Here is a 27269-nt window from a genome sequence, read left to right as displayed (position 1 = left end):
CCTTATTTGTTAGTTTTATGAAATAAAATGGTTGCTGCCTCCAAAACATTGAGTTGCTATTCATGGAATAGATGTGGCACCTGTTTTTATGTCAGATGACATTTACAACAAGGCTAACGTTCTTGTTGGATGTCATGCGAAGTGGTTTTAGCAAATCGAATTTAGATTTGTTTCAAATGTCTTTGGTGAGTTTACACCATGCAGGTAGAATCTTGATAGTCATGTCAATGTTGACTCTTCTTGAGCATGCAGAAGTTCAACAAGACAGAAATACTGATGGGATTAACCACTGATGGGTTAATCTTCAACACTCCGTGACCCAGACAAATTTCCCTGGACCTCTTGTCTGTTTTGGACTGTTGAAACTTAAATTGTCCCTAACCCTAACACACCCAAAACACACACACACACACACACATTTTATTTTTATTTTGCCGCTTGAACGTTTAAAAACATTAGCAAAGCTGTCAAATATCTACAATTTTCTATCAATTTGTATAAGAAGAATTTTTAAATGTGTTTAAAATTAACGTTGGAAGCACAGATTTGTCTAGAATACTGTAGGTTTCCCTTTACTGGAACAAAACATGCACATGACAATGCCACTGTGCACAAAGAAACCATGAAGTCCATAAAGAGTTGAATCTGGGCCTGGACCTCTACCTGGAATGCAGATTTCCACCCCAGGACTCTTCGCCCTGACCGCAGTGACTGACCTAAGGATGCTCAAGTGTAGGATGATCACATTGTCTACAAACATTTGACCATATACTGTACAGTAGTGTATGCATGCATTTGTACTTCAGATTCAATGATTAAGGACAAATTCTGAACAGTTTTTTTCTTCCTGTGCTTTTATTTTTTGCATAACCTGCACACAGTATCATCAGATTCTTATTATGAGAAGACATTGACTGATATTCTGCTGGATATGATGGCAGTGTCCAGTGCTGCCGTGTTGCGCGCTCGATCTTTATTTGCTGTAGCTTCTCCTTGGGCTTTAGGCTGATGTTGTTTCACAATAAAGAGTGAGCAAAAGTGTGAGTGTTTTTCGTGTCGAATAAAGCACGTCTATATGATTTAGAGAGTTCCCTGTGAGTAAAAACAGGCGTTAGCTGCAGCAGAGCCAGTTCTCTGGATTAGTGCAGGTCTTTCGGCTCTGCGTAAATCAGCTGTGAGACACACACACATACACATACACATACACACACACACACACACACACACACCGCGTTAGACTTGCATTCACCGTTTCATTTCCTTTGGGTAATATCACCGAGGTTGTATTTCCACCAGTTGACAAGGTTATACAGTACATTTACGCACTGTTGATCCCATGGCCAAAGGAAACGAAGACTCGGCGAAGGGCTCGTGGAAAAAGCAAGTCGATGACATCAAGAAGATTTTCGAGTTTAAGGAGATTCTCGGGACGTGAGTAGCTCCATACTGCTGCATCACCACCATTTACGCACTTACACACTGCACACGCGTCTATCCATTCATTCCTGGTTCATCAATAAGAGCTGCTGTCCTGTAGGTTTTTTTTTTTTTTTTTTTTTTTGTCTATTTGTTTGTTTTGTTTTGTTTTATTCTCACACCAAGAAAGGCTAAAAATTACATCACTTGTGCATTGACAGACAGACAGACAGTGACTAATTGCACACTTGAGGAATGTCAGCACTACAATCTACCCTACAGTCTGATTTCAAGCCAGAACTCAGATATGTAGGGATTTAATCACCTTTTAAATATATCAGGGATTTATTTTTGTATGTCTGTTCATATTCTCTGGAAGATGACGATTTGTAGCTGCTTTGCTTCACTGCACGCAATGCTTCATTCATGCATTCAGAGCTCTGTGAACCCAAGCAAGAAATTCTTAGTGTTTGTTCATTTTATATTCGGTTGATTCTGTATATTCTGATTAGATTTATTTAGTTTAATCGTGTGTGCTACTGTACGTTCCCCTTTTAAAAAGGAAATTATGGTTAATCAGGTATGTACAGTATGGCTAATGTAACTGACCCTAAGTATGTGGACGTCTGGACATGACACTCATTTGTGACACTCATCTTCCTCAAACTGTTGCAACAAAGTTAGAAGGACACAATGAGAATGTATTTGTATGCTGTAACATTACAATTTATCTTGACTGGATCTAAGAGGTTCATGTTCCACTTGATCCAGCATGACAACGTCTTTGGGCACAATCTGAGCTCCATGAAGACATGGTGTGTAAATGTTGGACTGTAAGAACTCGAGTGTACTGTACAGAGCCCTGACCTCAAACCCACTGAACACTTTTTGGGATGAACTGGAACACAAATTCCAGACCTTCTTTTGTGGCTGAATGAAAATAAATCCCCACAGGCAAGATCTTGTGTAAAGCTTTTCCAAATAGATGGGAAGCTGTTATAAGAGCACAGGTGGAAGTCCATCTTGGGATGGAAATGGGAATGGGATGGACAGCTATCTACAAAAGATTTGGCCATATAGTGTATATACAGTATACATTTGTAGATGAATTTTTTCTGCTTTGTTCATGAAGGTCAAATTCTGATCCTTTTATCTGGTTAAGACGTCAGTAATAATGTGAAGAATCTATATTGTCATTAAGCCAAATATGAAAAGTCATTTCCTCAACTGATTAGCATTTCCTTCTTGTGCCTATTTATGTCTTCTAATGCACCATTTTGTGTAATGGAGAAAGGACATTTATGGTTAGTGAACTAACCGACAATCCGCTTCCAATCTTTTCAGTTGTATGGACAAGTATCTCGTACGTACGTATACATACAAAGTTTCTATGATATGAGAATTGGAATTATTCATAATATATAAGACTCTATATAGTCACAAAAATAGGGGTGAATTACATCATTCTTTGAAAAAGAATGTTTCAGTATCACAGAAAAAGAACTGTGGTCCATTGTGACAAGAACTGAGCTCTTCCAAATGTAGAAAGATTCTCTATCTTTCATTTCTGTTTGTATGTTTAGTGATTAAATGTTCCAATATGTTAAATACTCATTGCAGGATTATACAGTCTGGTGTGCAAAGTTTTGGCATTATTTTGATATTTTGCTTTGCTTATACTATCTAATAATTAAGCTTTGACTGCAAACTTTTACAGGAAATCACCCCCTCATTGATTGCTAATTGAGTCTCCATGTTATGAATCACCATTCTCCATTCACCCAGCGCGGTGCGACCGCACCACCCACTCTCCCCTCCGCTGCACTGCCGTCTCCAACATGGATTAGAATCATGCTGATGCATGAGAGGCTTTAGAGCTGTGAGGTCTGTAATTATATGAGTTCTGTGCCTCTCTTTCTCCATGAAACATTTATTTCAGTGCTTCAGAAATACAGAAGTAACCATTTGTTTCAGAAGTCAGCTTAGTCTTTGTTAAACTGGCTGCTGAGTTACATAAAGAGCAAACAGAACTCAGGATTGAACTCAGGATTATGTCCTGAGGATTTTCTGTCCTGTCGCTTATATAAGTATCCTCTAATGTGTCCTATGGAACATACTTCAGTCTGATTATTCAGCAAACTGAGAAATCATCTAACAATGCAAACTATCAAACAGCTGATGTTGCAAAGGATTTGTTGCTTGTTCATGCTCATGCTCATCTAATGTTTTCATGTCCACATTAAAACACGAATCCTGTGTGGCATGTAACGTTTTGTCCGCACGTCAGAAATAGCTCATTTGTTCCCTGCAGTGGTGACTCAACAGAAATCTATTCTCAGTCCAATACACACTTACACGTCTCTTCATCCCTGTCCTCTGGCATGCTGGAAGGAGTTGTTTAATCAGGATAGTTGATTCACATTTCCACTGGTACCAGAACCCTCATACATGTACAGTATGTATTGTACAGTGTAATGTGTTTATATGCAAGTTTGTATTCTGACGGTTGAACCTTTTTGTTAACAAGTGTCCTTCATGGTATAAAATCTCCAGCATCAGTTAGAGGTGAGCAGTGATGTGTTCCAGTTTACAGACTGAGCTACATTTTTACATCTGTTGACCCACAATTGGTGGGTGTTTCATTCATTCATTCATTTTCTACCGCTTATCCGAACTATCTCAGGCGTCATCGGGCATCAAGGCAGGATACACCCTGGACGGAGTGCCAACCCATCGAAGGCACACACACTCTCATTCACTCACACACTACGGACAATTTTCCAGAGATGCCAATCGACCTACCATGCATGTCTTTGGACCGGGGGAGGAAACCGGAGTACCCAGAGGAAACCCCCGAGGCACGGGGAGAAAATGCAAACTCCATACACACAAGGCGGAGGGGGGAATCGAACCCCCAACCCTGGAGGTGTAAGGCGAATGTACTAACCACAAAGCCACCGTGCCCCCGTGGGTGTTTTATCTTCCAGTTAATTATTATGTTTTTTTATGCAGTTAATAAGAGAACATGCAGAATATATTTATGGGTTTGACCTCACATACCCCAGAGAATGCCTTTGATAAGAAGATAAAGGGCAATAAAGGCCAAATCTTTAAACCCTTGCCAAGATGTATTTTTGGATAATCTTAGGATATATATATATATATAAATATATAAACATCCATCTGCTAATCAACAAATATAATGCAGTTTAAAACAAATGATAAAAATATTGATGGTGTAGCTCGACTGTTCAGTACAGTATAATATGCTGCGATGCACAACAGATGCAAGCGTCCTGTAGTTTTATTGCTCTGCTTCGTTCTGTATCCTAAAATAACAAGTGTATTTTAGCGTCTTTTCTACAGCTAATAGAAATTCTAGCATCAGTAACATTCAATTCAATTTTATTTAAATGAACATTGTCTCAAAGCAGCTTAACAAAACGTAAAATATTCATGTCAATTTATTTGTATTTATTCCTAATAAAGGATGGTATGAGGAAGAAACCTTGAGAGGAACCAGACTGAATAGAGAACCCATCCTGACACCAGAAAGAGTGATTATGAATTATTATAGACACCAGAGAGTGTGATAATAATTAATGTCGTTTCTACAGTCAGTCTTCATGGGGTCTGCATCTTCTCCTCAAATGTCCGAAATCTTTATGAAGCGTGATCCAACAGCTGATCCTCAGTATTAACAAAACCCTTCTTATGGGTTGTGTGGTTTTACAGTTTGGATAATGGCTGGATAGAAAAAATATTATCATATATTACAACATTAATAATGATCATAAGAGATAAAATAAAAAAGAAGGACAAAAGTTTACTACATTTTTAGAGCCTTTAAATGGCTGTGTATACAGAGCAGTAGTAGTGGTAGTAGTAGTAAAGTTTGCCTCAAATCTCTGTGGTCAGGAGCTTTGCCATGTTTGTGTGTGTGGATGTGGGTGTGTGTGGATTGTGCCCTGTGCTGAGCTGGTACACTGTCCAGGGTGTCAAGCACATTGTGCCACCTTGTGAGTCCCCTGGGATGGACTCCAGGCTCTGTGTGACCTCATGTAGGATAAACACTACAGAAAATAGATAAATGGATGAAGTTTTTTACAATTTATTGTAAAAGAAAGTAGCACTAGCACAAGAACTTACATGTCTTTATGTGTCATGTTCCCATTTTATATTGTACAAGCTTCTCCTTAATAATTATTGTTTCAGAAAAAAATGTAGAAATAATTTAAAGGATATCACAGATGCTCTTTCGCAGCCTATTGTATGCATTCACATTTACATTTACGGCATTTAGCAGACACCCTTATTCAGAGTGACTTACAACTCAGCAACTGAGGGTTAAGGGCCTTGCTCAGGGGCCCAGCAGTGGCAGCTTGGTGGACCTGGGGTTCGAACCCATGACCTTCCAATCAGGAGCCCAACACCTTAACCACTGAGCTACCACATACCATATGAACACATTCTATGAAGTGATAATATCTTCGAAATGACAGCTCTACTTTGTACTTGATTCAGAGCTCTATGTTACATTGTGCAAGCACAAACCGGCTTTAACATATTAAACTACTGATCAAAATGAGGGGGACATGGTGGCTTAGTGGTTAGCACGTTTGCCTCACACCTCCAGGGTTGGGGGTTCGATTCCTGCCTCCGCCTTGTGTGTGTGGAGTTTGCATGTTCTCCCCGTGCCTCGGGGGTTTCCTCCGGGTACTCCGGTTTCTTCCCCCGGTCCAAAGACATGCATGGTAGGTTGATTGGCATCTCTGGAAAATTGTCCATAGTGTGTGATTGCGTGTGTGAATGAGAGTGTGTGTGTGTGTGCCCTGCGATGGGTTGGCACTCCGCGCAGGGTGTATCCTGCCTTGATGCCCGATGACGCCTGAGATAGGCACAGGCTCTCCGTGACCCGAGGTAGAAAATGAATGAATGAATGAATGAATGATCAAAATGATTAACAATTACACACATAAAAATACGCCTGCCAGATTTTGGCTGTTAAAGAAGACTTGAGTTAGTCTAAATACCTGTGCCTGTAAACTGAAGTGTTGTGTTTCAGGCACAGACGGAGCCTTAACCTGAACCCCACAGTATAATTTTGTTAAATGCAATATGTTTTATAATCTCTAATCCACGCTAGAATGTTTTGGCTGTAGAGCTGCTGATTGTCTCTTTAATCTGCATCTTCTGCTTGTTATGGTCAGCTTCTGTTAAACTGCTGAGCTCTTTAAATCCACCCGAGAAGCAGTGTGTGTGATGTTCTTTAAGTTACTGTTGTAGAATAACAAGAAATGGTGCTTAACACCACGTAATGAATTATTTGCCTATAAACTAGTGAGATTGTTTTTGTTTGTTTATAAGTTCATTTCATTTTCAAGCACATTTGTGTCTTTAGACATTAGAAAAGGTGAATGTCTACGACATACTACGATATTAAATGGAACTATAAATGGATACAAATTTGTGCTATGGAATAAGAGGAATAAAACATTTGTTATAAGTGCAATAAGTACGTAATTATTTTCCAGTAATGACCAGTTATTGGAAAATAAGCAACTTCTTCTTGATTGTTGATCATTTTCTTTTAAGTGTTCACTCCATTAATCTACAAATTACAAATGCATAATTTCCTATATTAAATATTTTCTTTTCTTTTTCCCATCTTTGTGAATTCTGTCCAAACCTGTCAATGTCTCAGGTGACCTTTGAAATATATTTTACTCCGTCTAGATGAATCGGTTTTTAATTAATATTTTATCCGACCCTAAGAAATTGCCTTTGAACTGTGAAGAATTACAGTCTCGCTGGTGTTATGACATACAACACACGGGTGAACAGAGAGCAGTGGCCTTTTGTGAGGTCTGACCTGCACTCCTGTGACCTTGTGCTGATTGCCGAGTGTGTGCATGTCTCCCTGTGCATGGTGTGTGGGATTACTGAGGATTTTCAGTCCTCATAGAAGGCTTAGCTACAGAAGGTACACTAGAGATGACTTAAGAACATGTGAGCAACTGAACACACACACACACACACACAGAATTGAACGCTGTGTGTATTGGAAAACATTCGTAATGTCTACAGTGCAATTCGATATTTCTATTTTAATTTGCAATTTTTTCTCTCTGGTTCTTTCTCAGTGGTGCTTTCTCAGAAGTAGTCCTCGCTCAGGAGAGAGCCACGGGCAAGATGTATGCGGTCAAATGCATCCCAAAGAAAGCTCTAAGAGGGAAAGAGACCAGCATCGAGAACGAAATCGCTGTGCTAAGGAAGTAGGTATTGCTCAAAATATATACCTCTCTGTGTGAGAGAGTAGGGGAAGTGAGACAGAAACCCTGAACTGGCGCACATTAAAAAAATTTGCATGTGCGTAAATAAAGCCTGACTTCATATTCCACAAAATAAACTTAAAAATAAGCACAAAACTAAACCCCAAACAGAATTGAAGTGCTTGTTGGTTTCGCTTACTTAACTCTTGTTTCCATTCTACTCTAAGAGCTAGAGATGAGTCAGGCCGTCCCCCACACACACCTCCACCTTCTATTAACAGTCTGCAGTGGCCACGTGAAGAACTGCAGGCTTTATAACAAATTGTCACTAGCTGGTAGCTTTTGTATGCAAATCAGCTGCACATCACTGTGTATTCTAGGGTTACAGCACTGCAGCAGGTAAACGTTCTTTCTTGCTTTTTTTTTTCTTGTTTTTTTTTTTTGTGAACCCGTGCGGCGCTCTTCTGCACGCAGCCCATTTCCCTCATTCAGCAATGACTCATGCTGCCTCCTCTGCAGACCTCGCTATTCCACACACGTTTGCTCCCGAGTCCAACCTGATGGTTGTCATGGTAAAAGAGCAGCAAGGCTGGTTATGATGAAGAAATGGGCCTGTGCAGACAGCTGAGGATCAGCTGCTCAGAATGGTGTGTTCGTGGTGCTGTAGAGTTACAACGCAGCAGCGACAAACCTAGTAGTTTTATTTTCTTGTGTGAAAGCTGTTGAAAGTGATTGTTTGCTGAAAGGATTCAACTTCGGAATACAATCTTTTTGTTTCTTTGAATCCATTACTTTGGATTTTAAATAAAACCATGACTGTGTTCTATCTACAATTATGTATTAACCCTGTAGAAATTGATATTTCTTTTTAAAGACAGTCCGAAATCATTCAAATCAAGTCTTTTGTGGTCATAGTTAACAGACAGAGAAACTGCACTGATCATGTGATCAGGTTCTTTTATGGCGAGTATGAGTCATTAATTAAATAGGAATCCTCTGCACTTGTGAAGTGCCTGATACCGCCTCAGCACAACGGCTTGTGAGAGCTCTTCAGTAGCTTTCAAACGCCACCAGCTGTGCACTTCTGTGATCTATTGTGCCCGAGAAAGGCCATATGGATTTTGGGCATTTTAGCCAGCTTTGAAGGTAAAATTACACCTCAGGCCTTGCCACTGGAGATCGTTATGTTTAAATTGATCATTTTTAAAGTTCCCCTTCATATTCAGTTTCATTTTTTTTTGAGAAACAGGCTGCATGAGCGTGACTGCCAAGGCCAACCTAGCTGCCCTGTCCTGGTCCTGCCCACTTCTGGTCCTGCTGTCTCCTTGTCCTGCTCACTCCTGGGTCTGCCCACTCCTGGTCCTGCTCACTCCTGGGTCTGCCCAATTCTGGTCCTGCTGTCTCCTGGTCCTGCTCACTCCTGGCCCTGCTCACTGCTGGCCCTGCTCACTTCTGGCCCTGCTCACTCCTGGCCCTGCTCACTTCTGGCCCTGCTCACTCCTGGTCCTGCTCACTCCTGGTCCTGCTCACTCCTGGGTCTGCCCACTCCTGGTCCTGCTCACTCCTGGGTCTGCCCAATTCTGGTCCTGCTGTCTCCTGGTCCTGCTCACTCCTGGCCCTGCTCACTTCTGGCCCTGCTCACTCCTGGGTCTGCCCACTCCTGGTCCTGCTCACTCCTGGGTCTGCCCACTGCTAGGTTTGCTCACCCCTGATCCTGCTCACTCCTGGATCTGCTCACTCCTGATCCTGCTTACTCCTGGCCCTGCTCACTCCTGGTCCTGCTCAGTCTTGGATCTGCTCACTCCTGATCCTGCTCACTCCTGGATCTGCTCACTCCTGGTCCTGCTTACTCCTGTTTCTGCCCACTCCTGGTCCTGGTTTGGTTGCCAATTCTGGTCCTGCTGTCTCCTGGTCCTGCTCACTCCTGGCCCTGCTCACTCCTGGCCCTGCTCACTTCTGGCCCTGCTCACTCCTGGCCCTGCTCACTCCTGGGTCTGCCCACTGCTAGGTTTGCTCACTCCTGATCCTGCTCACTCCTGGATCTGCTCACTCCTGATCCTGCTTACTCCTGGCCCTGCTCACTCCTGGTCCTGCTCAGTCTTGGATCTGCTCACTCCTGATCCTGCTCACTCCTGGATCTGCTCACTCCTGGTCCTGCTCAGTCTTGGATCTGCCCACTCCTGGTCCTGTTCTGTCCCGGGTCTGCCCTCTCTTGGCCTTGCTCTTTCCTGGGTCTGCCAACTCCTGGACCTGCTCTCTCTTGAGCTTGCTCTCTCCTCAGCCTGCCTTGTCCTGGTCCTGCTCTCTCCTAGTCCTACCCATTCCTGATTGTGCCCTCTTATGGGAATACTCTGTCCTGGGCCTCGTCTTTCCTGGTCCAGCCTTTTACTAGTCCTGACCTCTCCTGAGTTTGCTCACTTCTGGGTCTGCTCTCTCCTGGGTTCTCTGCCCTATCTGGATCCTGCCCTCTCACCTTTCCATAAATACCAAGATACTGCTCATGGGCCATGATCAGTTTCTAGGTCCAGTACTAAAAAAAAACTGGGTAAAGCAACTTTAGCGTAACTTTAGGCTTGTTATCATTAAGGCCAGTACACATTACTGGTTCAAGTGAATCTATTAATTCAGTCAGTGTCCTCGGTGGTGCAACATATTGTATGCAGATGTTTTCCTATTGCTGGCATTAAATTAAATTGTAAATTTGATGTTTCTGTCCGGGGGGGCGCGGTGGCTTAGTGGTTAGCACGTTTGCCTCACACCTCCAGGGTTGGGGGTTCGATTCCCGCCTCCACCTTGTGTGTGTGGAGTTTGCATGTTCTCCACGTGCCTCGGGGGTTTCCTCCGGGTACTCCGGTTTCCTCCCCCGGTCCAAAGACATGCATGGTAGGTCGATTGGCATCTCTGGTAAATTGTCCCTAGTGTGTGATTGCGTGAGTGAATGAGTGTGTGTGTGTGTGTGTGTGTGTGTGTGTGTGTGTGTGTGTGTGTGTGTGTGTGTGTGCCTTGCGATGGGTTGGCATTCCGTCCAGGGTGTATCCTGCCTTGATGCCCAATGACGCCTGAGATAGGCACAGGCTCCTCGTGACCCGAGGTAGTTCGGATAAGCGGTAGAAGATGAATGAATGAATGAATGAATGAATGAATGAATGTTTCTGTCCACTTCACAATTCATCCTGCTGCCATCAATGGCACAAACAATGTTGAGAAAAACAACAGGCCATGAAAATAAAATATACTGCTTCTCTTTAACTGGAGTAACTATTCGTACACTTCATTACACATTAGGTCTGTCAGAACAGCATGATTAATTATACCACAGTCCAGTTATATATGGTTGCACCTTAAATACCAACTTTTACAAAATCCAGTAACATATCTGAAGGCTACATACACGGGTCACATGTATTAGCATTACACACTCCAGAGATACTGGAGGGTTTATGTAAGGCTTATTTCAAATCCGGTCAGATGACAGAACAGGGAAGAACCTCAATCCATTATGCCATTATAGGTCAACTGTTTGAGACGGTCACATCTGTCATTTTTAACCTTACCTTTGGAGTTATTATATTGGCTAACAGCACATTACTGAGAGTCTTATGTTCATGAAGTGTCCCTGTCTATCCGTCTATCTTTTTGCATTAAAAACTGTTATGCAATATCAAGAAGCATGTATTCCAAATGCCAAATGAATGACTTTAATTCCCTCTTAAACTAAAGTGGTAATCAAATGTAATCAGATTTACATTAGTGAAGCACCTTTTACATCTATTATATGTTTTTTGAGTGCCGTGAACGTGCTGTTTGTCAAAACTAACTAATAACTTTTTGCAAGATGGAGATAAAATTCTTGATCAAAACCATAAAAATTCTTCTCTGACTCATGACGAAGTTGCACAAGACCTCAGGTTTGACAGAAACCTTTTCATAAATTTGTCAGTATCACTTTATAGAAAGCTTATATGCGCAATGCTTATGAATACGCTCCTTAAGGATAGTGTTTATAAGGCTACATGACATCGGCAAAAGTGCTTTATGACAATTGATATAAACATATATGGAAACCATTTATATGAGTGCTTAACTCACTGTACATCAGCTTTATAAAAAAAGATGTTTTTTTTATGTTGAGAATCTATATATTTAATGCCATGTTATGGTATTTTACTCTTGTTGAAATACCATACAGTAGGGGGGCACGGTGGCTTAGTTGTTAGCACGTTCGCCTCACACCTCCAGGGTTGGGGGTTCGATTCCCGCCTCCACCTTGTGTGTGTGGAGTTTGCATGTTCTCCCCGTGCCTCAGGGGTTTCCTCCGGGTACTCCGGTTTCCTCCCCTGGTCCAAAGACATGCATGGTAGGTTGATTGGCATCTCTGGAAAATTGTCCGTAGTGTGTGATTGTGTGAGTGAATGAGAGTGTGTGTGTGTGCCCTGCGATGGGTTGGCACTCCGTCCAGGGTGTATCCTGCCTTGATGCCCGATGACGCCTGAGATAGGCACAGGCTCCCCGTGACCCGAGGTAGTTTGGATAAGCGGTAGAAAATGAATGAACGAATGAATGAATGAAATACCATAACAGCTGATTTTGAGCTCAGTGTTCGTCTGCTACATTTTGTTTGTAGTTACAACTTAATATAAGTGAGCTAAGAATATTTCACAACACATCCTTATGTCACCTTTACATCGACACTGGCTTATAACAGTGCCTTTACGGTATGTCTTATGTTTATGAACACTATTCAGAATCATTGTTGTCAAATATTCTACTTCATTGAGCTCAAACCGATCATGTTTTTTTTCCCCCCAGGATCAAGCATGAGAACATTGTTGCTCTTGAGGACATCTATGAAAGTCCCAACCATCTGTATCTCATCATGCAGCTGTGAGCATAATGAAATTGGCTACTTATGGAGTCTTAGAAGAAGCGTTCCTCTTAGCAGCACCATAAGTCCAACGTCACTCTTCACACTTTGAAAACAAATAGCCAAAATCATCAGAATACTGATTACACTAAAACGCATAAAAGGGGTCACTTCCAGGAGTAGAGCATTTCACTCCAAAAATTTAAGCATTGCTTGTCAGATATTATGAGTTTAAGACTTGTAATGTTCCAGAAAGCTCTGTTTTATTTATAGTGGTTGGAATAAAACTGCATTGTTTAGAACGCCAACCTCCAGGGTTGGGGGTTTGATTCGTATCTCCACCCTGGAGATCCTGGCATCTCTAAATTGTCTTCAGTATGTGAATGATGTGTGTGTGTGTGTGTGTGTGTGTGTGTGTGTGTGTGTGTGTGTGTGTGTGTGTGTGTGAGATTGTGCTTTGTAATGGGTTGGCACCCAGTCCAGTGTATCCCCCACCTTGTGCCCCAAGTTCCCTGAGATAGAATCCAGGTTCCCCTTGAACATGTGTAGGATAAGCACTAAAGAATATGGATTTGTGTACAGAATACATCTGCTCCGTCTTTCTTTCTTTCTTTTCCAGTGTATCTGGGGGTGAGTTGTTCGATCGAATTGTTGAGAAGGGCTTCTACACTGAGAAAGATGCCAGTGCTTTGATCAAACAAGTTCTGGATGCTGTCAACTACCTCCACTCTCTGGGCATAGTCCACAGAGATCTGAAGGTTAGTAAAGGAAATGAAATTCTAAGGAATCACTTGTGATGTTACATAAAGCTTTTATCACTGAAGAGAATTTCAGCTCTTTGTCGTTCTTTCTTCTTTCTGTTAGCCCGAGAATTTGTTATACTTCAACCCACATGATCAGTCTAAAATAATGATTAGTGACTTTGGCCTGTCGAAGATGGAAGGAGCAGCAAATGACATCATGTCCACTGCCTGTGGGACTCCAGGATATGTTGGTGAGGTTGTCAAATGTTTGCTGTAGCACCTAATCATTTTGTAGCACCTATAATGTTAAAAACAATGTGCCACTAGGTGGCAATATGCAGTCAGTTATTACAGTAATCTCTAGAGCTGATTATTTAATTGTTCACTGGCATTTTGCCTGTTAGAGTTTTGTTTCTTCTTCTGTATCATTAGCTCCAGAGGTCCTAGCACAGAAGCCCTACAGTAAAGCAGTAGACTGTTGGTCTATTGGGGTTATTTCTTACATATTGTGAGTATCCAGTCTCTTTTATCAGAGAGAAAAGAATAACCAGCCAACAAATAAACTGAGTGCCTGTGTGTCTTCTGTGCCACAGGTTATGCGGCTATCCTCCTTTTTACGATGAGAATGATTCCAAACTATTTGAGCAGATCCTCAAGGCTGAGTATGAATTTGATTCACCTTACTGGGATGATATCTCAGACTCAGGTGAGTAGTAACTCAATAAATATAAATGTCTCTTATGCTCTTTTGTGCTGTTTGAGCTCTTTGAATGTTCTGTTGGTCAACACTAACTAATAACAATAAAATATAGGAATTAAAAATCTTTAAAAAAAACAACTCACGGCCTTTTTTTTCTCTTTTTTAAATGAATGACAAAATCGCACATCACAAATTTACCAAACTTATTTTATAGAAGGCATTTTTGAATTGAATTGGATTGAATTGAATGTGCAATGCTTATGAATACATTTTTTAAGGAAAGTGTTTATAAGGCTTCATGACTTCAGTATATGGGCAACATTTCTGAATGCATAATTCCCTACACATCAACTACTGTATATAAAAGTCTGTTTTTTGCTTGTTTGTTATTTTAAGTTGAGATCTATATTTTTACTGCCACATTTAATGATATATTCTGTGAAAGTATCCATTGTGAACATATCCTGGTGTCAAACAGCTAAAGATTTCATCAGTAATCTAATGCAGAAGGATCCAGAGAAGAGGTTCACGTGTGACGAGGCTCTTCGGCATCCCTGGTTAGTACAGCTTTACACAACAACCTACTGTACTGTATGTGGATTTATGTTTTAAATTTAACCTGGAAATTAACCTGCGAATAAAGCAGGTACAGCAATCTCAGAGTATAGAGTAATCTCAGAGTATGATGGATGGATGGATGGATGGATGGATGGATGGATGGATGGATGGATGGATGGATGGACATTGGAGGTTCTCCTTCGTGCATCGGTTTTGCATGATCTCCTTGTGCTTTGGGGGTTTCCTCATGGTTTCTATCTCAGTCAGGAGACATGTAGTGTTGGCTAATGGGCATCTCTAATGGTGGATGAATGGATAGATGGATGGATGGATGGATGGATGGATGGATGGATGGATGGACTGATGAATAGATGGATGGATGGATGGATGGATGGTTGTAAGAATGGATGGATGGATGAATGAATGGATGGGTGGATGGTTGTAAGGATGGATTGATAGATGGATGGTTGTAAGGATGGATGGAAGGAAGGAAGGAAGTAAGGAAGGAAGGAAGGAAGGAAGAAAGAATGGATTGATGGGTGGATTTATAGATGGGTGGATTTATAGATAGATGGATAGATAGATAGATAGATAGATAGATAGATAGATAGATAGATAGATAGATAGATAGATGGATGGATGGATTGATTAATAGACGTATGGATGGATGGATGGATGGATAGATGGATGGATGGATGGATGGATTTATGGATGGGTGGATGGATGGATGGATGGATGGATTAAAAGACGGGTGGATGGATGGATGGATGGATGGATTTATGGATGGGTGGGTGGATGGATGGATGGATGGATGGTTGTAAGAATGGATGGATGGATGAATGAATGGATGGGTGGATGGTTGTAAGAATGGATTGATAGATGGATGGATGGCTGTAAGGATGGATGGAAGGAAGGAAGGAAGGAAGGAAGGAAGGAAGGAAGAAAGAATGGATTGATGGGTGGATTTATAGATGGGTGGATTTATAGATAGATAGATAGATAGATAGATAGATAGATAGATAGATAGATAGATAGATAGATAGATAGATAGATGGATGGATGGATTAATAGACGTATGTATGGATGGATGGATGGATGGATGGATGGATGGATGGATTTATGGATGGGTGGATGGATGGATGGATGGATGGATGGATGGATTAAAAGACGGGTGGATGGATGGATGGATGGATGGATGGATTTATGGATGGGTGGGTGGATGGATGGATGGATGGATGGATGGATGGATGGATGGATGGATGGATGGATGGATTTATGGATGGGTGGGTGGATGGATGGATGGATGGATGGACAGATGTGTCTAAGAGGATGATAAAGTTCAGGGGATTATGTGAATGCTGGTTATAGTAATGAAGTCAAATTAAGGGCTGAAAATGTGTTAAAGCAAGAAAGCCTATCGGATCCCAGCAGTATATCAATGACTAATTTATTTATATTCAGTTATTGGGAGAAATTGTATACATCAACAAAATGTTAAACAAAAGGCAGAGTTTTTTGTATTTTGTACCTTTAGGATAGCTGGAGACACGGCTCTTTGTAAGAACATTCACGAGTCAGTCAGCCGGCAGATGAAGAAAAACTTTGCTAAAGCTAAATGGAGGGTGAGTAATTTCTCTTTTCTCTTATTAGAAGAGAGAGAGGATGTTTACTCTAAATGTAGAATATAACATAGATCATAATTAAGCATAAAATTCTTTCACAGCAAGCATTTAACGCTACAGCAGTGATTCGACATATGAAGCGCCTGCAGCTGGGCAGCAGTTTAGGCAGCAGCATGGACACCACACCACACAGGACTGAGAACCAAGCACCCATGCCTGTCAAAAGCCAGTCGATCGATGTCTCCTCCATCAACCACAAGGACTGTAAGTGAATGTGTGCCTGCTGTATTCTTTCTAAAAATGATCATGATGTTGTACTGTACTTAGCATCTCATGATAAGTGTGTTATTTTGGTCTAGATGCGTCCAATCAAGTCCCAAACACAGGGGTGACAGAGAAGCGATGCAAGCGGCCTTCCACCGTCACCACCATCATCACCGGGTCCAAATGAAGCGCTTTCCTAGAAAGCCATTTGAAAGTTACTGTACTTTCACAATTCCTCAGTCACCTCTCGCCACCTTCACGCACCTTGTTCAATCCTTGTTGTGCTAGTCACCAGTCAGTAGCACACTGTTCTGCATGACAGTAACAGAATCACAGAAGGTGCCCAGAAGTCCTGCTTGAGAAGTTTAACCATGACAGTGATGTGATGGGAGACTCGTTGATCAGCAGTGCTGGTGAAGACCTGAGTGGGACGTCTTCTGGATTTCGGTGGCTGTGTTTTGTGTGGTGGATTCATTCAAGAAGTTAATCGAAATTGATTTAATTTAAGAACTACTTAAAAGCTGCTTTGGAGTAAACAACAAATAGACGAATTGTATAGAGTTGCTTTAATATGTTCTGTAGTTCAGTTCAGCTGGTCTTTGGTTACTTCCATTATGATTGTGAATAGCTAAGATTCTCCTGATTTTACCTGAATTTTGAAGTAATATCCTGTCGTGGTTTGGTGAGTGCGCACATAATGAAAAGCCAAAAAAAAAAACACACTACTTCTTATTTTTTATTTATTGTGATTATAGCAGTAACCCATGGGATTTGTGGGAATACCCTTTCAAGAAATTTGTCTTAAATAATCATAGAGCATAGGTAATCCTTATTATATTATTATATGGCTAAGCAGATCTCCAAGCCCCAGTTTCAGAACACAGTGTACTGTACAGCCCATCATGTGTCTGAAGTGATACTTGCTCAATAGCGTTGCAGTGTTAAATGTGCTACTTGATACAAAACACTGTTGATTATCGTTTGGGTTTTTTTTATCCCGTCATCTGTGTTTAAATCACAGCTTGTAATACAGTACTGAATTATACAGGGTTTTTCTTCTCAGTGTGTGGGTATCGATGAAAATATTTAGTGTGGTTTGTTTGAATGTTTAACATTTTTTAAGAGACCTGCTTTAAAATGTTCTCAGAAGGGTGTATTTTTTAAATGTAAGTGACACATTTATTTATTTATTTATTTATTTATTTTATTTTATTTTATTTTATTTTATTTTATTTTATTTTATTTTATTTTATTTTATTTTATTTCCCACATCAATAATTGTCCCTCAGCAAAATGTAAATCTTTACTTAGTGAGGAATCTCTAAGTGAAGTCAATTTGCTTAAGTAAGCATGTAATAAAAAAAAACTTGAAAACTTGTAACAAGGATATTATTTGATAATTATTGCAAACTTTCTCCAACTGTATGATGTGAAAGATGAAATATAGTGAAAGCTAGCACATACCTGACCCGCGGGTTCTTCAGTGTTTTCATAGAAGGACTTTGAATTTAGCAGCTAGGTGCAGTTTCTCTCAGTCTCATGCTGAGGCCCTGTTTTCCTTCCTGTTTTTCATCCCCAACAGGCCTTAGAATCTAAAATTGCTTTTATTTAAATGATGTAGCTCACATCTGAAAGAGTCGAGATAACTTCACCATAATACTTCACTTTCGTATTGTATCATATACGATCCCATGTACAAGGGGACATTTTACATAAATAGCCTTGCTGTGAAATGCGATTGCAGCTGAATATTTGCAGATGCTCCTAATATGAATAGAAATAAATGAACAGAAATAACTATAATTGAATTTTGTAGTTGTCAAGTGTTTAATAAGAGATTAATACGTTATCAGCGATCTGATAAAACATGGCAACAATCCAGTTGCTCTTCATACAGCATGCATAATAATGCATTGCCAAAATCGTTCAAATATTTCAAATATTTCTGAAAATAAGGCAAAGTATATAGTAGTTATACTGTATGTCTGTATGTGAAGTCATTTAGAATAAAGTCCAGTCAAACATCTGGTTTAAGCTAATAATTGCTGCACAGCTTAAATACTAAATCAGGCCTTTTATAATCAAAGGTGTTTTCAGGCTTTTTATAAGCATGCAGGTGACACTATGACCTTTTTTCTTCTACCTGCATCCATACCTTATGTAACGACTGCTTTAAAGGTGACCGCTGAGCTTTTGTCCAACAAATGGAAGAGAACCTCACACCATCCTGCTGAACTGGCCCTGAACCTACAGTATATGAGTCCATGCTGGTGATGATGTTTTGCACATTTGGTAGTAAGAATATTTTTCTGTTTCAGATAAGGACTAAAAATTCTCTTGGACAGCTTTAAACAGTGTGACGGTTGTACTCGTAAGGAGGATCGAGGCCGTCATGGTGGAACTCTCTCCACTGCTCCGTACTCTCCTGAGTTCTCTCATCCTGCTCTGTGAAGAAAACGAGGATGACTGAGATAGATAGAGAGAAACTGTAGAGAATCTCTTCATAAGGAACTACTGAAGAGAATCTCTGTAACAGACTGCATATAGACAGACATGCAGACAGACCGACCGACAGACAGATACTGGACATAGATAAATACTGCATATAGACAGACAGACAGACAGATACAGTATGTAAATAGAGACAGACAGATACTGTATATAAATAGACAGACAGACAGACAGACAGACAGACAGACAGACAGAAAGATACTGCATATAGATAGTCAGACAGACAGACAGATACTGTATGTAGAATAAATAGAGACAGACAGATACTGTATATAAATAGACAGACAGACAGACAGACAGACAGACAGAAAGATACTGCATATAGATAGTCAGACAGACAGACAGATACTGTATGTAGATAAATAGAGACAGACAGATACTGCATATAAATAGACAGACAGACAGACAGACAGACAGACAGACAGACAGAAAGATACTGCATATAGATAGCCAGACAGACAGACAGATACTGTATGTAGAATAAATAGAGACAGACAGATACTGTATATAAATAGACAGACAGACAGACAGACAGACAGACAGAAAGATACTGTATGTAGATAAATAGAGACAGACAGACAGTCAGACAGACAGATACTGTATGTAGATAAATAGAGACAGACAGACAGACAGTCAGACAGACAGATACTGTATGTAGATAAATAGAGACAGACAGACAGACAGACAGATACTGTATATAAATAGACAGACAGACAGACAGACAGACAGACAGATACTGTATATAAATAGACAGACAGACAGACAGACAGACAGACAGACAGACAGACAGAAAGATACTGCATATAGATAGTCAGACAGACAGACAGATACTGTATGTAGAATAAATAGACAGACAGACAGATACTGTATATAAATAGACAGACAGACAGACAGACAGACAGACAGACAGACAGACAGACAGACAGACAGACAGAAAGATACTGCATATAGATAGTCAGACAGACAGACAGATACTGTATGTAGATAAATAGAGACAGACAGACAGACAGTCAGACAGACAGATACTGTATGTAGATAAATAGAGACAGACAGACAGACAGTCAGATACTGTATGTAGATAAATAGAGACAGACAGACAGACAGATACTGTATATAAATAGACAGACAGACAGACAGACAGACAGACAGAAAGATACTGCATATAGATAGTCAGACAGACAGACAGATACTGTATGTAGATAAATAGAGACAGACAGACAGACAGACAGATACTGTATATAAATAGACAGACAGACAGACAGACAGTCAGACAGACAGATACTGTATGTAGATAAATAGAGACAGACAGACAGACAGACAGATACTGTATATAAATAGACAGACAGACAGACAGACAGACAGATACTGTATATAAATAGACAGACAGACAGACAGACAGACAGACAGACAGACAGACAGAAAGATACTGCATATAGATAGTCAGACAGACAGACAGATACTGTATGTAGAATAAATAGAGACAGACAGATACTGTATATAAATAGACAGACAGACAGACAGACAGACAGACAGACAGACAGACAGACAGACAGAAAGATACTGCATATAGATAGTCAGACAGACAGACAGATACTGTATGTAGATAAATAGAGACAGACAGACAGTCAGACAGACAGATACTGTATGTAGATAAATAGAGACAGACAGACAGACAGTCAGACAGACAGATACTGTATGTAGATAAATAGAGACAGACAGACAGACAGACAGATACTGTATATAAATAGACAGACAGACAGACAGACAGACAGACAGAAAGATACTGCATATAGATAGTCAGACAGACAGACAGATACTGTATGTAGATAAATAGAGACAGACAGACAGACAGTCAGACAGACAGATACTGTATGTAGATAAATAGAGACAGACAGACAGACAGACAGATACTGTATATAAATAGACAGACAGACAGACAGACAGACAGGTTTATGAGAGATTGCCATTCTCACCATTATGCTCTTCCTCTGCATAATTTTCAAACTCATTCCTCTGCTCCTCGTGATATTCTCTCTTCCTTTCATCAGCTGCCAGTCTCTGTTGCTGCTCAACTAGAGGCCAAAAAAGTCAATTTTTTTTTTAAAGCCCATCAATGGAAACATGATGCCAGGGTTCTGAGGAAACCCAGAACTATTTTGGTTAAAATTATAAATTAAAATTAGAGTTGCACAGATCATTTATTTGTACATTAAGCAGAATCGTTATACCGTTCATTCAGTTCCTTTGTACTCTTTAAGAAGAAACAATAACAACTCAGAGGCATCACGGTGTTGAAATACTCTGGGATTGAAATAAAGATTGATTGTTTATGAAAATGACATCAGAATAATTTACACCACATGTGAAAGCACAGACAGCGACTCTGACTCTGTTGGGAACAACATGATGAGAATCTGGAACTCACTCAAGTTCTCACTTCAGAATAAGGATCCTGACTTTAGCAATTCCAGTGTTATTACAATCTTATTGGCTTATTACTGTTTTCCAGAAACGTGTTTTCCAGAGTTTTTTCATTGTGTAAATTCTGAAATAATCAGTCACACTTTCATTGTTTCCACATTTATTCCCTCCCCATCTTGCGCTTGAAGGCGTTTCTCTCAGCACATGATTCTGAAATACACACTAAAAAGAAAACTGCAGTCAAGTTTTACTATTTATTAAAAAAGAAATAAATCTTGGGGAATCATTGTTGAAAAGAAAATCACAATTATTTACAAAAATATTGAATAAGTCACCAGAACTGGATATTATAATATTGAAAAAAACATTTCTCCATGAAGGCCTGTGGCTCCTGCGCATTTGGCTGCATTCCTCAACTGACTGCAACCACCCCAGGGCCTGGGGAACCTACAGTATAAACTAAAACTATAGACCTCCTACATCTAAGCATTATTTGGATTTAATTCATTTAAATTAATTAATATTTCTTTGGAAATTATATTTAATGAAGAATTTGAACCCAAACATAGTATTGCACATTTTTGTCAAAACCATATTTGTCAAATACAGCAGCAATAAAAGGGTCGATTTTTTATTTCTATTCCACTCAATGAATTCGAATGAATTTAACACCTTGATACATACTTTTTTTTTTTAAGTATGATATGACTTATACAGTCATCAACAATTCAATTCAACAGCAGCAGAAAGATTGTCTGTAGATATAAAAACTGACTCACCATTCAGCTCATCTTGTGATTTCACAGCCCTTCTTCCACGGCGCTTGAAAAAATTGGTGGCATCTCTCTCTTCCATAAAAATCCTTCTTAGCCCACCTTATGATCAATACAATACAATAATACAATAATACACACAATAATAAGCAACAGGATTAACACATCTCATCCACGTGAGCAACAAATGAACCCCAGGACATACTTTACAAATCCCCACGTTGGCACATTTGTTCTGAATAATCACAAGTGTTGGATATTGTTTGCGTCACCTTGTAGGCCTGCTGTCGTCTTATGCGCTTTGCCATCAGCTGCGTTTGCAGCGTCAACCTCGTAAAACACTGGAATCGGCCAGAAAGAATGTCACAAGTAAGTGTTCCCAACTTATATGTCTCATATGACAGAAATCATTCTACAATCATACAACTGTTTTTTTTTTTTTATTCAAACATCTAATATCCACAATATTAAAATACATAAAAAAACAATACGGAGTGTAGGTTAAAACATTCTCATGTCACCTGTCCATCATACTCACATGTGAGGATGAACAGCAAAGCCAGACAGGTGAGCAAGGCAGAGCGCATCCAAGACATTTTAAAGCTATGCTACAAAGCTACAGAAGGAATCACACAAGAATACAAGTGAGTTCTGATGTGAGGTGTTAGGTGGAGTTTGTTTCCTCCCAGTAGGAATTCAGGAGATGGGAGGAGCACAGGACTTTTGTCTCTGGAGGTTAAGACATCACGGTAATAACAGCAGTTTTCTATCGAAAGACACAAAGTTCTGCTTTATGTTGCTGGGTTTGTTATGAAATGATATGGTGTCGAGTGATAGCACGGCAAGTAACTCTGCCGCTTCACAGCTAATTAGGGTGAGAATCACATCAACTCACATGAAGCAACATTCAGTCTGTGAAGTCTGAAAAAGGTGGAAAGGGAACTAACAATTAAAGCCAAACAATTAAATCCAGTTAAATTTTTTTTTTTGTATAGTGATTTTAACAATGCACATAGTTGCAAAACCGCTTATCCGAACTACCTCGGGTCACGGGGAGCCTGTGCCTATCTCAGGCGTCATTGGGCATCAAGGCAGGATACACCCTGGACGGAGTGACAACCCATCACAGGGCACACACACACTCTCATTCACTCACGCAATCACACACTAGGGACAATTTTCCAGAGATGCCAATCAACCTACCATGCATGTCTTTGGACCGGGGGAGGAAACCGGAGTACACGGAGGAAACCCCCGAGGCACGGGGAGAACATGCAAACTCCACACACACAAGGCAGAGGCGGGAATCGAACCCCCAACCCTGGAGGTGTGAGGCAAACGTGCACTAACTAGGGGGGGCACTAAGCCACCGTGCCCCCCTAGTCGCAAATCAGCATTATAGGAATATAAGTATTCAGAATATAAATTATACAGATTGAAATTTAAATATATGTTTATACCAAATGAACAAGACAAGAGGCAAGTGTGGCAAAGAAAAACTCCCTGAGACGACATGAGGAAAAAAGCTGGAAACTGTAAAGGGAACCCATCCTTATCTGGGAGACACCAGAGAGCGTGATTGTAGATCATGTCCTTTCCAAAGAAATTAATTTTATCGCTGGCTACAAATTTGGATACATAATAAAATGTGCTATGGAATTTACCAGGAAATAAAAGCGTCTTTTCATCTCAAACCCAAATGTCTTCATCCTAACACAACGACAAATGAATTGGCCTTGATGTTGAAATAGTTTAATACATGATTGTATGTTCATATAGATATCTTTTTTTTTATTTATTTCATTTATATATCTTTATTTTCTTAACAATATGCTGAGTTCATTAAAATGAACGATGTTTACTAAGGTTTAGGTAACGGTGTGTGTGTGTGTGTGTGTGTGTGTTGACTGATATATCTGACTAGAGGCTAGAGATAACGTGCACAAACACAACCTAGGGTTCAACCGCCCTGCACTGAGGAGGGGTTCATTAGATGACATTTGATTGGTCTGTTGCACCTGGTGGCTTCCACCAAATGTGGTCCCACACTTCTATTCTTTCAGTACAAACTTGAGTAGACATTAAACCTGGTAGACCAAAGTGGCACAATGCCTCGTTTTACTGTGCATATACGAGATGAGTGGCTGACCGTGCCTTGTAAGGATACATCATGCTCTATACAGTGGTTAGGAGTGGAGGCTCTCAAGCGCTATGTCAAAAACAAGCCTGATAACGGAGGCTTCCCTCACGTCAAAGATGTCTGCTTTGTAGCCAGGAGGTGCCAGGGACAAGGACTCCTGGATGCTGATGATACGATAGATGACGTATTAGAAGACAATGACTTTGTTGAGCTTGGTAATGTTCCAAAAATTCTATTCGATTATGTTTTATTTGATTTGTTTTTGTGTTTCTTCAAGTTGCTCTAATAAAACCTAATAACCGATTACATTTTCCATAATGAACATTTAGTGACGTGTCTCTCGTTTTGTCTAGAGATAAAAGGAGACACCATGTCCTCGGATTTCATTCCTAGCCAACCTGGAACGTCATATCTGTATCCTAAAAAAAAATATATATTGTGATGTCACTACTGTATGTGTGTTCTCCTATTAGAAAAATACCTACATTCAGAGCATGATCACTGTAAACATTAATTCACATGTCTGGTAAGTTTAATTAGAAACAGACTGTTTGAACATTTGCCCACCTTAACAAGGATAATCAGAACAAGAGCCTACAGAGAGCCAGAGGAGGTGAGATTGTTTCTTTTCTAACCGAGCTGGCAAAAAACCTGTAATCTTTCTTGCAAATCCCTTTAAAAAAAAGAGCCTGGCTTGCGTTGGACTACTGATCGGAAAGACATTTCCTTATCATCATTTATAAAATTTTCAAAAATTGATGAGATTATCTGTGTACAGTACCTTTACCTAGATGGCAACAATCTGAATTCCACTGATCTAGTCAACCTAGGAAGAGGACGTTACAAGATTAAGGTATATAAATTTTGCATGAATGATGCGTCATTCATCAGTGTATCATATGCAATCAATTTACTGTATTATTCACAATAGACGCAATACTGTAATGTTAAATATAGCACTATTATTTACAAGACTGTGCTTAAAAACCTACTTTTACTTTTACTCTTCAAAAAATCGAAAAGAAAGCAAAACTTTTGGATAGATTTTGGTTGTTGTTGTTGTTCTTGTTGTGGTGGTGGTGGTGGTTATGACCAGTTGACCTCTGAGGCTGAGAGAAAAGTGGAGCAGTCCAGAGAACTTCTGGACACCATCGTGAAAGAAAAAAAAGGTAAGCAGGTTATGCTTCATAACCTTTGATACTTGATCTGTTTGTGTCTGAAATGAATTACTCTCCTATACTGTAGCATTCATATTATAAAAGGATGCTTTATTGTTGGAAAGTTCCTAAACATTTTAACCTTTGGTACATGTAATGAATTAAATTATATCTGATTGTTTGCTGTATTCTCCAGTTGTGTATGGGATCACCACAGGATTTGGGAAGTTTGCTCGAACCGTCATCCCAATCAGCAAACTCAAGTATAATCACACTTTTGATAGTAAATGGGTATAAAATAAAAAATTCAAAAATTACAGTGAACAGAAAAAATATTTGTTTCTCTTTTATAGGGAACTGCAGGAGAATCTTATTCGCTCACACTCTGCAGGTGAAGTGATTTTCTGAATCTAGATATTGACCATTGATTATATTTTCAATTCATTGATTTGTGTGTGTGTGTGTGTAGGTGTGGGTAGCCCTCTGAGCCCTGAGAGGACTCGCATGTTGCTGGCCCTCAGAATAAATATCCTGGCTAAAGGATACAGTGGGGTCTCTCTGGAAACCCTGCACAGTATGATACAGGCATTCAATGGTACATAAAAGCTTTCAGTAGTGTTACACTTGGAAAGCACTGAATGATACTAATATTCTTTTCTGCCAAGACACACAAGAACACACAGAGCCTAGTTAGAGACTTCTTTGTTATCATGCTATTTCCTTTTGTCTCCTCAGCGTCCTGTTTGTCTTTCGTTCCTGAGAAGGGAACAGTGGGTGCCAGCGGAGACCTCGCTCCTCTCTCACACTTAGCTCTGGGGCTGATGGGAGAAGGGAAAATGTGGTCACCTAAGAGCGGATGGGCCGATGCAAAATATGTACGATCCTAGTGCTGCGCTGTTGTCCGTGCAGTATCACTGTGTTTACAAAGCCTTATGATGAAAGCATTATGAAATATATTTGCTTTCCCACACAGAAATCCTTTTAAGTCTGACCTTTGCATTGCACACAGGTTTTGGAAGCACACGGGTTAAAGCCTATATCACTGAAACCAAAAGAGGTATTACTCTAATCATTTCTGTCAGGCTTTAACCATGTTTATCTGTCTTTGTGTTGACACAGTGGTGATGGCCTCAGCTAGAAAATGTGCCCTTGACCCATCTGAAGCCAGGTTTTGTAAGACCCTTGGATTATAGAGGCTAACGTCGGGGAGGATGAAACAAAAACATAAAATCCATACAAAATACTGCTTAACTGCTGTGTCGTTGAATTGTAGATAATTTAAGAACTTTGTGTTGTGTTACAATTTATATGAACAAAGCTGGAAGGAAGGTGTTTCTGTCATTTAAAGTGGTTTGTACAGTATTATGGATGATACAGTTGCTTTAACATTTTACTTGTCCTGATCTGCAGGGTCTGGCTCTGATTAATGGGACGCAGATGATCACTTCACTAGGTGCAGAGGCTGTAGAGAGAGCGGAGTCCATCGCCAGACAGGCCGATATCATTGCTGCACTCACCCTAGAGGTCCTCAAGGGAACCACAAAAGCATTTGACAGTGGTGAGAAAATACTTTTCCATTCAATCATATATGTGGATAATATATATCTAGAGCTGTCTGCTATCTATACACTAAGAGAAAGCAGGCTAACAGGACTGCAGTATATTTATTCAGATATACAGGAACATCAAAATTATTGGCACCCTTGAAAATATTTACAAAACACATGCAATAATTTGAGCTCAATTTGCTTAAAAATAGTGCACACGACTGGTATCCTTATAATTAATATCTGTTTAAGTCTCACTAGAAAGAAGAACTGAGCCTCTT

At 40.1% G+C, this 27269-nt stretch overlaps 3 protein-coding genes across 4 annotated transcripts in view; 2 read left to right on the top strand and 1 right to left on the bottom strand.

Annotated features, from left to right (window-relative positions):
- Positions 1 to 1245: 1245 nt before the first annotated feature.
- Positions 1246 to 17608, top strand: camk1db (calcium/calmodulin-dependent protein kinase 1Db). The gene is made up of 11 exons (XM_060886737.1): positions 1246 to 1431; positions 7560 to 7691; positions 12498 to 12572; positions 13172 to 13310; positions 13417 to 13546; positions 13728 to 13803; positions 13889 to 14001; positions 14474 to 14552; positions 16088 to 16175; positions 16277 to 16439; positions 16535 to 17608. Exons 1-11 carry the CDS (start codon positions 1337 to 1339, stop codon positions 16624 to 16626), a joined length of 1182 nt encoding a protein of 393 aa, XP_060742720.1. The 5' UTR covers positions 1246 to 1336; the 3' UTR covers positions 16627 to 17608.
- Positions 17609 to 18183: 575 nt separating this feature from the next.
- Positions 18184 to 22864, bottom strand: ucmab (upper zone of growth plate and cartilage matrix associated b). The gene is made up of 5 exons (XM_060887055.1): positions 22683 to 22864; positions 22417 to 22485; positions 22151 to 22246; positions 20924 to 21022; positions 18184 to 18884 (listed from the first exon to the last, which is right to left on the bottom strand). Exons 1-5 carry the CDS (start codon positions 22738 to 22740, stop codon positions 18787 to 18789), a joined length of 420 nt encoding a protein of 139 aa, XP_060743038.1. The 5' UTR covers positions 22741 to 22864; the 3' UTR covers positions 18184 to 18786.
- Positions 22865 to 24193: 1329 nt separating this feature from the next.
- The window catches only part of hal (histidine ammonia-lyase), a 107247-nt gene continuing 104171 nt past the window's right edge, over positions 24194 to 27269 (top strand). For both annotated transcript variants that reach the window (XM_060886821.1, XM_060886820.1), the window contains exons 1-11: positions 24194 to 24499; positions 24638 to 24698; positions 24870 to 24897; positions 25063 to 25137; positions 25381 to 25453; positions 25638 to 25704; positions 25795 to 25832; positions 25911 to 26036; positions 26177 to 26316; positions 26451 to 26498; positions 26852 to 26999. In XM_060886821.1, coding sequence (XP_060742804.1) covers positions 24253 to 24499; positions 24638 to 24698; positions 24870 to 24897; positions 25063 to 25137; positions 25381 to 25453; positions 25638 to 25704; positions 25795 to 25832; positions 25911 to 26036; positions 26177 to 26316; positions 26451 to 26498; positions 26852 to 26999 — 1051 coding nt within the window. In that variant the 5' untranslated portion in view covers positions 24194 to 24252. The remainder of the gene's footprint in view (positions 24500 to 24637; positions 24699 to 24869; positions 24898 to 25062; positions 25138 to 25380; positions 25454 to 25637; positions 25705 to 25794; positions 25833 to 25910; positions 26037 to 26176; positions 26317 to 26450; positions 26499 to 26851; positions 27000 to 27269) is intronic.

This window comes from Tachysurus vachellii, chromosome 14, assembly GCF_030014155.1.
Source record: "Tachysurus vachellii isolate PV-2020 chromosome 14, HZAU_Pvac_v1, whole genome shotgun sequence".
Lineage (NCBI taxonomy): Eukaryota > Metazoa > Chordata > Actinopteri > Siluriformes > Bagridae > Tachysurus > Tachysurus vachellii.
The sequence above is the reverse complement of the archived record's forward strand: the minus strand, read 5'-3'. Positions and strand labels throughout refer to the sequence as shown.